The following is a 13707-nucleotide window of genomic DNA, read 5'->3' as shown; positions in this document are numbered from 1 at the left end:
CAAAAGAACACATAGGTGTTGAAGCTGGTGATATTATCTAAACGAATGTGCTAATTAAGAATGGATGGTAGGGCACTCAAGGTATAGCTCTAGTGGGGGTGGGGGGAGCTTAAAAGATTTAAAAATATTTAAAAATAATGGAAATAGGTGGGAAAAGAAAAATCTATATAATTTATTGGAAAAAACAAAAGGAAGGGGGAAGAAACAGAAAGGGAGTGGGGATGGAGGAGGGAGTTCAAGACCTCAAGTTGTTGAATTCAATATTCAGTCCGGAAGGCTGTGAAGTGCCTAGTCGGAAGATGAGGTGCTGTTCCTTCAGTTTGCGTTGGGCTTCACTGGAACAATGTAGCAAGCCAAGGACAGACATGTGGGCAAGAGAGCAGGGTGGAGTGTTAAAATGGCAAGCGACACGGAGGTTTGGGTCATTCTTGCGGACAGACCACAGGTCTTCTGCAAAGCGGTCGCCCAGTTTACGTTTGGTCTCCATGGACCTGCGGTCTGTCCGCAAGAATGACCCAAACCTCCCTGTCGCTTGCCATTTTAACACTCCACCCTGCTCTCTTGCCCACATGTCTGTCCTTGGCCTGCTGCATTGTTCCAGTGAAGCCCAACGCAAACTGGAGGAACAGCACCCCATCTTCCGACTAGGCACTTTACAGCCTTCCGGACTGAATATTGAATTCAACAACTTGAGGTCTTGAACTCCCTCCTCCATCCCCATCCCCTTTCTGTTTCTTCCCCCTTCCTTTTGTTTTTTCCAATAAATTATATAGTTTTTCTTTTCCCACCTATTTCCATTATTTTTAAATATTTTTAAATCTTTTATGCTCCCTCCACCCCCACTAGAGCTATACCTTGAGTGCCCTACTATCCATTCTTAATTAGCATATTCGTTTAGATAAAGTCACCAACTTCAACACCTATGTGTTCTTTTGTTCCTTTGTCTGTGACATCTTTTGATGATCTGCTTCTATCACTGTTTGCTTGTCCCTACAACCACACCACCCCCTCTCCACTTCTCTCTCCCCACCCAAACCCCCCCCCCCACTTCAACCAGCTTATATTTCACCCCTTCCTTGGATTCACCTAGTTGTGTTGAAGGGTCATGAGGACTTGAAACGTCAACTCTTTTCTTCTCCGCCGATGCTGCCAGACCTGCTGAGTTTTTCCAGGTAATTCTGTTTTTGTTTTGGAAGAATCTTTACCTGGATGCGTTCCATTAAATTGATCAATCCATCCAATTGAGCAGAAGTTGGGGTTGGATTGACTTTTACTCAAATCAAAGGAAGAGAGAAATCGGGCGAGGTGTAAAAGGGCCGGTCGGTTTGATTTTCAGAATCACAGAATCACAGCGCAGAAGAGGCCCTTTGGCCCATCGAGTCTGCACCGACACGTGAGAAACACCTGACCTATCTACCTAATCCCATTGACCAGCACTTGGCGCATAGCCTTGAATGTTATGATGTGGCAAGTGCTCATCCAGGTACTTTTTAAAGGATGTGAGGCAACCCGACTCCACCACCCTCCCAGGCCTGGATTTTGTAGTCACTGCGCAGAGCGCTCACCCCTGACCTCCAAGAAAGCTGCCTACAGAGATCTAGCAATCTCTGTTCACAGCTTAAAGGCAAAATACAGTGGATGGTGAAAATCTGAAACAATAACAAAAAGGGCTGGAAAAACTCAGCAGGTCTGACAGCATCTGTGGAGAGAAAGTCAGAGTTAACGTTTCGAGTCTGTACGACACTTCCTCAGAGCTAGGTCCGCCATTTCCGCCAACTCCAGCATGATGCCACCACCAAACGCATCTTCCCTTCACCCCCACTTCCCCCACCAACCGCCCCCCCCCCTCCCCCGACCCCTCACCACCCCGTCAGCATTCCGTAGGGGTCATTCCCTCCGGGACCCTCTCCATCACCCCCAACACCTCAACCCCCTCCCACGGCACCTTCCCATGCAATCGCAGAAGGTGCAACACCTGCCCCTTTACCTACCCCCTCCTCACCGTCCAAGGGCCCAAACACTCCTTTCAAGCAGAGCAGCGCCTCACTTGCTCTCTCCTCAATTTAAAAACTAGCTCTGAAGTAGAGTCACACGGACTCGAAACGTTAACAGTGTTTCTCCCTCCACAGATGCTGTCAGACCTGCTGAGTTTTTCCAGCACTTCTTGTTTCTGTTCACAACTTTCCCTTTCCCTGACACTAGTTTAAATCAGGCACCAAGTCAGGGGGATTGCCAGGTATCCAACGGCAATGATGCCAGTGAGCAGGTAAGTCAATCATATCAAAGTATTCATAGCAAACCTGGAAGTTAAAAGCACTTAAAATCCTGTCTTTTTAAGTAAAATTTTCTGAGCACAAAATAAGCGATTATGATTGGATTAATATAAAGTTAAAACAAAAGATGTTTTTTTTAAAAAAAGAACTGTGATTTTTTTTTCCCTAATCGTGGAGAAATTTGACATTACGCAAAAATTAAATTAGGTTTTCAGGGCCAGTGAAAGTGTTTAACACTAACTCTGAAGTTAGTGTGTTGGTAAAAAACCCAGGTCGGCACATTCAACAAAGTATAACTTTTCCAAGGGTTTTCACAGCAAAGCTAACAGCAAAAGTGGAAGTTCCTGTTAATCCAATTGATTTCCCATTGATAAAAGCTGTGGATGCTGGAAATCGAAAACAAAAACAAAAATACCTGGAAAAACTCAGCAGGTCTGGCAGCATCTGCGGAGAGGAATACAGTTAACGTTTCGAGTCCGAATGAGCCTTCAACAGAACTAAATAAAAATAGAAAAGGGGTGAAATATGAGCTGGTTTAAGGGGGGGTTTGGGACAAGAAGAGATGGATAGAGGGCCAGTGATTTCCCATTGATTGCAGTCTGGGGTGCCTCAACAGTGCATCCTAAGGAGGAGTGTAGAATCACTGACAGCCTACCTTTGGATTTCTGCATTATTCTGCACATATGTGGACTCCAGAAGCTGCTGTCAATCTTAGTCAAGTAATGATGGTGAACACTGACAGATCCCCCATCATTTCCACTGTGATATCCAGGCCATTAATTGATTTTCACCCGGTGGCAGAAGTTAAAATTACCCACACGAACACAGAGACCAGCCATTCGGCCCATCACGTCTGTGTCACGACTAGTCGAATCCCACTATCCAGTTCAGTTCCCAAACAGTTTCCTCTTATGCATTGTCTACTGCATTCGCTGCTCCCAATGTGGTCTCCTCTACATTGGGGAGACCAAACACAGACTGGGTGACCGCTTTGTGGAACACCTTCGGTTTGTCCGCAGGCATGAACCAGACCTCCCTGTCACTTGCCATTTCAACACACCACCCTGCTCTCATGCCCATATGTCCGTCCTTGGCCTGCTGCATTGTTCCAGTGAAACCCAACGAAAACTGGAGGAACAGCACCTCACCTTCCGACTAGGCACTTTACAGCCTTCCGGGCTTAACATTGAATTCAACAACTTCAGACCATGAACTCTCTCCTCTATCCTCACCCCCTTTTTTAATCCCCTTTTTTCTACATTCATTTTTTTATTTTTTATCCACTTATTTTTATTTCTATTCACTTATCCATTGTTTTATCCCCTTTTTTTTATCCCATTTTCTATTCTTTTTTTCCCCACCACTGCCCCCTCCCCCTCACCCCATCCCTAAAAGGATCGTCTGTTACTTGGTGTTCTTTTCAAAGTGCTGGCCCTTGTTCTCTGTTATCACATTCTGCTTTCTTACCTTTCCCACTATCAGCACCTTTTTTTTTAGCACTAACCACGACCATTAACACTCCCTTTGTCCTTTAATTCATGACATCTTTGTCAATCTCTCCTTTGCCCCCACCTATCGCTGGCCTCCTATCCAGCTCCATCTGCTCCACCGCCCCCCCCCTTAAATTTCATATCACATTTCCACTTTTCTTCAGCTCTGAAGAAGGGTCATACGGACTCGAAACGTTAGCATCTGTGGAGAGAGAAACAGAGTTATCAGACCTGCTGAGTTTTTCCAGCATTTTCTGTTTTTGTTTCAGATTTCCAGCATCCGCAGTATTTTGCTTTTATCTCCCTATTCCTCTCCATTCAACAAATGCCTGATTCCCTTTTCAGATAACTTGTGCCCTACGGCCTAACCAAGTTGTGTGGAAAGAATTCTTTTCAAACCTCGTTTTGTGATTCTCTTAAATTTGTAAAAGCAAAAATGAATGACTGACCAATGTACCCCATTCCCTTTGAAAAAGGGTCAAAATTGCTACTTCCTTCAGATGGCACAGCAGAGGCTCCACACTGACTGCCCAAGGAATCACAGCCGTCAATTCACTGGTCAATTACACATGATGTTGACTCATCAAACCATTGTGGCGCTTCTCTGGGCCAAAGGTCAATCCCAGAAAGCAACAATTTGCATTTGAATAGCGTCTTTAACATGTTCTGATAACCCAAGGTGCTTCATGGGAGCGTTATCAGGCAAACATTGACACCGAGCCAAAGAAGAAAAAAAGAGACTTAAGGGCAAGTGACCAAAACGCTAGGTCAAAGGAGGAGGGTTTTAACCCAAGTCTTATAGGAGGAAAGGCGGAGAGGTTTAGCAACGGAATTCCAGTGCTTAGGGCCTAGCTGGCTAAAGGTGCGGCCACCAATGGTGGGGTGAAAAGAAAGCAGGGTGTGCAAGAGGCCAGAGTTGGAGGAGCTCAAATTTTGAGGAGGGTTGTCGAGCTGGTGGAGGTTACAGAGACAGGAACAGGTGCGAAGACTTTTGAACGCTAAGATAACAATATTAAAATTGAGTCATTTGCGGATGGAAGCCAATGTCAGTAAGTGAGCACAGGGGTGACAGGTACAGTAAGTAATACTGAAATACCAGGAGCACCCACATGAGCAAATAGCAACGTTTCGATTTCCTCTCCCCAGCCAGATAAATATAAAAGCACCACCAAGCGCACGGACGATGGCTATAAAATCTGCAACGACATCATCTTGTGTTTCCAAGAGAGAGCAAAGATCGAGAGACAGTATGCCCTGCAGATTTCAGCCTGGTCACGGAAGTGGAAACCACTGGTCGAAGCAAGTAAGCGCATCAGTAAGGGCGAGTGATGGAGTCACAGGTTTCCTTGGAGATCAATCAATGCGTGGAGGGATTGGAGAAGCTGGGGCTGTTCTCCTTGCAGCAGAGAAGATTAAGGGGAGATTTAATGGTTATTCAAAATTGAGGGGCATCGATAGAGCAAGCAGGGAGAAACCGTTTCCTCTGGCAAATGTGTTGGTGACAAAAGGCCGCAGATTTAAAATAATTGGGAAAAGACCTAAGAGGAGATATTTTTTCCATCTAACAGTTATTAGGCACTAATGCCCCTTAGGGAAGGAAATCTGCTGCCCTTACCCGTCCTGGGCTGCATGTGACTCGAGGCCCACAGCAATGTAGTTGACTCTTAAATGCCCCCTGAACAAGAGCAATTAGGGATGGGCAATAAATGCTGGCCCAGAAAACGATGCCCACATCCCATAAACTAATTTAAAAAATACTACCTGAAAGGGTGGTAGAATCAGATCCCACTGAATTTTCAGAAGGGACATGTACTTGAAGAGGACTAGTGCACAGGGGTATGTGGTGGTACTGTCTCAAAAGGCCAGCGTATGTAAGGCAGGCCAAATGGCCTCCTTCTGTACTGTCAGATTCTTTGATTCTTGGTGAAGGGTAGGCAGGGGTAGCTGTCTATTCAAGGCTTCCCCCAACATTACCTGTCCACATTGAATGGTTCCACTTTTTCCCACTTGTCCTTAAGGAAAAACTTGAATTCGTACCGCATGTTTCACAACCTCAGGATGTCCCCACAGCGCTTTACATCCAATGAAGCATTTTGTGCTCAAGCTCCCAAGAGTGGGAGCCGAAACCACAGTCTTCTGACTCCGAGCCACAGCTGATAAGCAAGTGGGAAAGGGTGCCTGGAGCTCAGCGGGGAGAAGCAAGCAGTTCAGAGCACCACTGGCCACAGCGATGCTGATACAGAGATACAGGAAGAGAGATGGGAGGTTGAAAGCCAGAGGGGAGAGAGGGCACTCGCGATCAGGTGTCAAACGTTTCCTTGCCTTGCGTCCAACAGTGGGAGAGATGTCTTAGAAGATCTCCCTTAGATTTGGGAGCTTAGATGGACTAGAACCTTAAAGAGGAATGGTTTTGGCATGAAATCGGAAACCAGATCCTTAGTAATGGAGTGTATGTGAGAGTTCCGCTGCAGATCAGGAGGTGGCCAGGCCAAGATTGTCAGTTTGGTGTGCAGGATATTTTTCCACCAGTGCTGTCACCATCACAGCCTATAAATAAACTACTGTACCTGAGAAAACCTGATCTAATTAATAGTTGACAGGAGTAAATAGCCACAGGGCTTCTCATAGGAACAGGAGGCCATTCAGCCTCTTGAGCCTGCTGCGTCATTCAATTCATTCATGGCTGATTGATACCTCAGTTCCATTTACCAACCTTTTCTCCATATCCTTTGGACTCTTAGCCAACAAAAGTCTTGAAGCTCTAACTCTTCCCCCCTCAGCATCCAATTTTCCAGATTTCCACTAACCTTTGTGTGAAAAGTGCTTCCGGGATTTCACTCCTAAATTGTCTAGATCCAATTTTTTTTTATTATTATTCATTCATTCATGGGATGTGGGCATCACTGGCTAGGTCAACATTTATTGCCCACCCCTAATTGCCCTTGTTCAGAGGACATTTAAGAGCCAACCAGATTGCTGTAGGCCAGGCCGGGTAAGGGTGGCAGATTTCCTTCCCTAAAGGGCATTAGTGAACCAGATGGGTTTTTACGACAATCATCAATGGTTTCATGGATTGAAATTTTACCATGGTGGGATTTAAACCCAGGTCCCCAGAGCATTCCGCTGGGTCCCTGGAATACTAGCCCAGTGACAATACCACTATGCCACCACTGTTCCATGGAGGATCAGTGGTAGTTCTTGCTGGTGTTCTGGCCAAATCTTATCGCCCAAGCAACATTGTTTAAAAACAAAACAAAAACAGAATTACCTGGAAAAACTCAGCAGGTCTGGCAGCATCGGCGGAGAAGAAAAGAGTTGACGTTTCGAGTCCTCATGACCCTTCGACAGAACTTGAGTTCGAGTCCAAGAAAGAGTTGAAATATAAGCTGGTTTAAGGTATGTGTGTGGGGGGGCGGAGAGATAGAGAGAGGGAGAGGTGGAGGGGGGGTGTGTGGTTGTAGGGACAAACAAGCAGTGATAGAAGCAGATCATCAAAAGATGTCAACGACAATAGTACGATAGAACACATAGGTGTTAAAGTTAAAGTTGGTGATATTATCTAAATGAATGTGCTAATTAAGAATGGATGGTAGGGCACTCAAGGTATAGCTCTAGTGGGGGTTTTTTTTTAATAATGGAAATAGGTGGGAAAAGGAAAATCTTTATAATTTATTGGAAAAAAAAGGAAGGGGGAAACAGAAAGGGGGTGGGGATGGGGGAGGGAGCTCACGACCTAAAGTTGTTGAATTCAATATTCAGTCCGGAAGGCTGTAAAGTCCCTAGTCGGAAGATGAGGTGTTGTTCCTCCAGTTTGCGTTGGGCTTCACTGGAACAATGCAGCAAGCCAAGGACAGACATGTGGGCAAGAGAGCATGTGGAGTGTTAAAATGGCAAGCGACAGGGAGGTTTGGGTCATTCTTGCGGACAGACCGCAGGTGTTCTGCAAAGCGGTCACCCAGTTAACACACAGGTCATTATCACATTGCTATTTGTGGGAGCTTGCTGTGTGTAAATTGGCTGCTGTGTTTCCCAAATTATAACAGTGACTACACTTCAAAAAGTGCATCATTAGTTGCAAAGTGCTGTGGGGCAACATGAGAGTGCGAATGGCACTATACAAATGCAAGTCCTTTCTTTTATGTCTATCCTAGAGCTGATTGCCTAAGTCAGTGCTCTTCATTGCAAGGCCCTTGAGCCAAAGGCGGTTCCCAACAACACTAAGTGCGGCTCCCCAACTCCATCCATTCAATTTCAGTAACCGCTTTATCCTCAGAGGGTCACAGTGTTCCAGAGCCCAACCCAGCATTATATTCCTGTTTATTTTATCTTCAGCAATAAAAATGTGCACCGAGCCTATCAAACCTCAGCCTTCTTTACATGTCACGTTGACCACATGGTACAATGTGCGCCACCAATAAGTTTATCTAAGTATGTGCGTTGTATAGTAACAGTTATATTACCACAGCAACCACCACAGAACTAGCAGAGTGTCCAACCATTGGTGTCATGTATTTTTTTGGCCCAAGTGAGTTACTGGAGTAGTAAGCGATGATACTTTAGTAGTTGAAGTGGCTCTCACACTGCAGGTTTTTTACTAAAGTGGCCCTTGCTTGAAAAATAGTGAAGACAAACAAGTCTAGGTACTGGCACTGTCTACGGCACAATCAACAGCCCTAGGTGTAATTGTTTCTGGAGCAGAACCCAGCTCTGATTCCATTTGTGAGTGGACTGGCCCTATTTAATGACTGTATCTGCAAGAAGACTGACTGGATATTTAATGACCGAGCCTGTAAAAGGACTGTATCAGAGTTTGTAGCAGAACTAACTGCATAGCAAGTATACCCAGCCTGTCTATCATACTCACCAGGTCCTATGTACGGTACTCTGTTGAAGGCGTGGCATGCCTTCCTTACCTCTGCAGACCGCCTGAGCGAGCTCCATGTGGAGATCCAGAAGTCGCTGGTGACCGAGGATACAGCCAAGATTCGGAACTGGCAGAGGGAGATGTACCACAAGAAATTCTTCGGAGGCTTCAAAGAGACCCACGAGGTGAAGAGCGGATTCCGAAAAGCGCAGAAGCCCTGGACAAAGAAACTGAAAAAAGTACGTCATGGTTGAGATGATAGCGGGCGCGTGGGGTAGGCGTTACACAACAGTCTGTGTCATCACTTTAAATGGGAACGAGGTGTGCGCACCATTAAATAAATATAAAATGTACGCACTGGTGATACGTCACCCATTACAATACATCGTTCTCAGCAACCCCCACAACCCCCTCCTCCCACAATTAAAAGCCCTACCCCTACCAACCCCACCCCCGCCCACCCCCCCCACCACCACCTCCCGCCATTAAAAATACACAGCCATCCCAGAGCTGTTGGTTTAAAAAAGGCAGTTTTCTCCGGTCCTCTGCTGAGTGGCTGATAATTGGCGTGTGAACAGCTCAGCGGATACTGGCAACCACTTACATCTTGTGCAAAATGGTCCTTCTACACGTGGGAGCCCAGATAGGGAGTGTCCGGAGGACAGCCAGCTGACCGCTGCCCTTCAGGAACTGTCGCTCATGGAAACCACAGGAGGAGGCCATTCAGCCCATTACGCGTGTGCTGGTTTTTTTTTGAATGCCCTTCAAATGATTCCTTTTGAAAGTGTTGACCTGACTCACTTTTGAGAGTTATTTTTGAATCTGTTTTCCCCGCCCTTTTAGGCTGCGCATTCCACATCGTAACAATTTGGTTCTTTTGCCAATCAATTTAAATCTGTGTCCTCTGGTTACTGGCCCCACTGCCAATGGAAACAGCTTCTCCTTATTTAGTCTATCAAAACAGTTCACGATTTCGAACGTCTCTGTTCAATCTCTCCTTAGCCTTCTCTGCTCCAAGGAGAACAGTCCCAGCTTCTCCCCTCTTTCCACGTAACTGAAGACCCTCCAGCCTGCCACCATTCCAGTCAATGACAGTGTCAGAGGGGCACCATGTCCGTGTTCAAACCAGTCCTCCCGACCACCCCCCCCCAACCCCCCCCAACCAAACCCGGCACCCACACAATATGTGAAGCTGAAATTCTGGCACCCACACAGCAACATTCTCGACTTATCATTCCGGGAGTGTCGAAAGACTTAACTGTGTGGCTTCTGACGATGACAAATTCATTTAGTTCCATGATGCTGCCTGGTGCTGGATTTGACTTTTCAACAAATTTCCCCCTTTTTTCTGATCGTTTTAAAGCTTGTGGCACCACTTATTGGACAATTCAAGTTATTACAGGCTTGCATTTTCACTCTTTTTGGTCGTCCTCTGGAGGTAGCTTTTCTCACCCCCAACTCTGGGTTATGGAGCTGGTGGGTGCTGGAGCGCGCCCTCTGGGTTAGCCCAAGTTCTTGGTGCGTGAGGCTGCGAAACGAGGCTGCAAGTCTGACCACCCCCCCCCCCCACCCCACCTCTCCCATTCTCAGCTGTCCACCCCTTTCCAGGGGTGGTCACTCACAGAACCACAGCAGGAGGCCAATCAGCCCATCATGCCTGTGCTGGTTTTTGTTTAATTAAAAAAAAATCAGCCACCCAAATTTGTCCCACTCTCCTTGCACATTTTCCTGCAACGCTCTTCAAATTATTAATTTCCAAAGTGTTTACCTAACCCCCTTTGGAAAGTTACTTTTGAATCTGTTTCCAAAGCCCTCTTAAGGCAACGCATTCCACATCGTAACAATTTGATTATTTTGCCAATCAATTTAAATCTGTGTCCTCTGGTTACTGGCCCCACTGCCAATGGAAACAGCATCTCCTTACTTACTCCATCAAAACAGTTCAGGGTTCGGAACGCCTCTCTTGAACCTCCCCTTAACCTTCTCTGCTCCAAGGAGAACAGTCCCAGCTTCTCCAGTCTTTCCACATAACTGAAGTCCCTTGCCCTGGGACCATCCTGGTAACTGATGCTTAGGTGGTGAGGAGCATGAGCCAAGACTGATTTTTTTTCTTTTAATCCCTTTCCCAGGGCATGGAGACTTAGGTTGGGTCAGCCCTGGTAAAATTCATCTCTCCCACTCCATCCCTCGGAGCTCAACGTGCTTGTGGGGTCAGTGCACCGCCAGGAGATGTTTCAGAGTTCTAATGGCACAGGAAGAGGCCATTTAGCCTGTCAAGAATAAACTTACAGGGCTACGGGTTGGAGCAGGGGAGTGGCAATCCAGTCAGTCCCATTCCCCTGTAAGTTTATTTCCTTCAAGTGCCAAATCTGATTTCCTTTTGAAATCACTGATCGTCCCTACTTCCACCATCCTCGTGGAAAGCAGGTTCCAGGTGGCTGCATTAAATAATGTTTCTTCCTCACATTCCCCCCCCACCCCCTTACCTCCTGCCCAAAACCTTAAACCTGTGTCCCCTACTCCGCATGTCTTTGTCTACCTTATCCGAACCGTCATAATCTTGTACATCTCTAGCTAGATTTCCCCTCAATCTCCTTTGCTCTGTCACTTAGTCACTGAGTGGGGCTGCTAACCTAGATTCCCCTTTATCCTTTCTAACAGACGGAAAAGCTGAAGAAACTGTACCATGCCAAGCGCAAAAAGGAGCGGCTGGCCATCGCCCGGGAAAGCAATGCCAGGGCCAATCAGGCCACATCCGCCTCAAAACACCGCAAGCTGCAGGGGGAGAGAGAGAAGTGCAACCAGGAAGCAGAAAAGGTGAGAAGGCAAATTCAGTGTTGTGTGTGTGTGGGTCGTAAAAGAAAGACGAAACTTGCGTTAATATAGCACCTTTCTCATCCTCAGAATGACTCAAATTGCTTTTTAGCCAATGGAGCCCTTTAGGAGTGCAGCCACTGTTGTAATGCAGGAAGTGGAGCAGCCAATTTGCACATAGCAAGCTCCCACAAATAGCAATGTGATGATGATTAGACAGCCTGTTTCAGTGATGTTGACTGAGGGATAAACATTGGCCAGGACACTGGGGAGAATTCATCCGCTTTTTTTTAAGTCCGCCTGAGAGGACGGATGGGGCCTCGGTTTAACACTGGAAGGCAGCACCTCTGACACTGCAGCACTGCCTTAGTACTGCCCTGGGAGGGTCAGCCCGGATTATGAGACTTGAACCCACGACTTTCTGATTCTGAGGCAAGACTGCTACTCACTGAGCCATAACTGACACCCTAAGCAAAACACAGCAGCCAATTTCTGCACAGCAAGTTCCCACAAATCTACTGAAATGAATGTTCAATCAATTTGTTGGTGATAATTGAGGGATAAATGTTGGCCAGGGCAGTGGGAGAAATCTATTGCTCTTCTTTAAAGATTCCCCTTTTACATCTACATAAACCACATCCCCTGCTGTCTGCTTAAGACAGCACTTTTATTGTTATATTATTCCCCTAATGTATCAGCATAGATTCTGCACTTAAATCCCAGATTGGGGCTTGAAACTCCAGCCTTTTAGAGGCAAGGCCACAACGATGGCTGATACTACTTTACACGGCTGACCTCCACAGCTCAGTGCCTGTGATCAAACCTTCGTCCCCCAGGCAATGACCTTGCCTCCACTCCTGAAGGTGTGGACCGCCGCAGACACTGCCAACCCCGTCCAACGTGTTGTCCAGTGACCATTCTCTATAACTGAGCAAACGATGACCACTGGTGGGTCAGGGGCCATCGGATAGGGGGTTATGATGATAGATTTAGATGAGGAAAGACCGGGAGAGGCTTGAGTGGAGCATAAACAGAAGGATGGACTGGTTGGGCTGAATAACGTATATCCTATGTAATAAACCCCAGCCCAGTTTTGATCCACTTGTGAGGCCCACACACAAGCAGTTCCCAGTTGCAATCCCAGGATTGCAACCAGGAGTTAGAATTATTTTTCATCTCCTTAACCGAAAGGTGCTGAAACCTGTTGTTTATGCCTTTAAGAGACAGCAACATGCTATTGTTGTATAAGGATGTTCGACAGAGCAACGGTTAATGTGGGGCTGGAGAACAGTACCACCCATAGTATGGTGTAGAGAGTCACATGATAGTAGACTGTGTGAGTAGAGTCTGGAAGGACCAGGCATGGAACCAGCCTGGATATGTATGCAGTTACAGGTTACCGATAAATGGTTTGTGTTCAACCAAACAGGCCTCCAGGCCTCTCTGTGAGAAACCAAACAAACATTTACAACAGTTCCTGGGATGTTGGCATCGGTGGTGATGCCAGTATTTATCATCCTTCCCTAATTTCCCTTAAGGGAGTAGTGGTGAGCCAACTTTATGAACCTTTGCAGCCCCACTGGTGAAGAATTTTAGCACCCAACAACCACCCTACCTGCTATTGGCTAGTATGGCATCGATCAAGGGTCACCTCTGGGACTGATTTTGGCTGACATGCAGAATGCAGGTCAACCCAGTGAGCCAGTGCAGGTATTTATTCTGCATCACCAGAATTATTTCCCCAGAAGGACCACTGCACAACGTGGGTGATTGGAGTCAAACCTGGTGACAAGACAAGCCAATCAGCTGGGTCGAAACAGATTCTCCTCAAAAATAAGAGGACAGCACAGACCAGGGGCAACATCTTCAGCCTGGAGTCAGGACCCTGATGGGAGGATCAGTTCTGGGACCTGACACCAAACGTTGTAGGTGTGATACAGCTGACGCGATTCTTCATTGCTGAGCCAGTTAGTGGATAGGGGTCGAGCAGGCTCGCTGTCCAAGTAAGGATGGTGGACAGGCTCCCAAAGTTGGAGGACCAATAGGAATCCCTGTAGCAATGAAAGACCAACAACCCCACTCTTAGAGGTGGAAGCTGTCCTTGCAGTTGAGAGAGAGACTGAGATTAAGAAAGATGGAGGCGTCCTCTGAAGAGCAGGTACAAAAATTTAAATGAATGAAGGCCACAACTGTTGGGCTGTGATCATGGCCGCTTCCACCTCCTAGCCACGTTTCGACTGCAGTTGGGGGCCTGACTGCTGACCTC

At 46.7% G+C, this 13707-nt stretch overlaps 1 protein-coding gene across 4 annotated transcripts in view; it reads left to right on the top strand.

The window, feature by feature from the left end:
* Nucleotides 1-13707, top strand: part of si:ch211-51c14.1 (protein kinase C and casein kinase substrate in neurons protein 3) — a 57115-nt gene that overhangs the window by 25755 nt on the left and 17653 nt on the right. For 3 of the 4 annotated variants that reach the window (XM_041178067.1, XM_041178065.1, XM_041178066.1), the window contains exons 3-5: nucleotides 4910-5066; nucleotides 8631-8866; nucleotides 11289-11444. In XM_041178067.1, coding sequence (XP_041034001.1) covers nucleotides 4910-5066; nucleotides 8631-8866; nucleotides 11289-11444 — 549 coding nt within the window. The remainder of the gene's footprint in view (nucleotides 1-4909; nucleotides 5067-8630; nucleotides 8867-11288; nucleotides 11445-13707) is intronic. The other variant, XM_041178068.1, reaches the window with a different exon arrangement.

The sequence above is a fragment of the Carcharodon carcharias genome, chromosome 31 (assembly GCF_017639515.1).
Source record: "Carcharodon carcharias isolate sCarCar2 chromosome 31, sCarCar2.pri, whole genome shotgun sequence".
NCBI lineage: Eukaryota > Metazoa > Chordata > Chondrichthyes > Lamniformes > Lamnidae > Carcharodon > Carcharodon carcharias.
The sequence above is the reverse complement of the archived record's forward strand: the minus strand, read 5'-3'. Positions and strand labels throughout refer to the sequence as shown.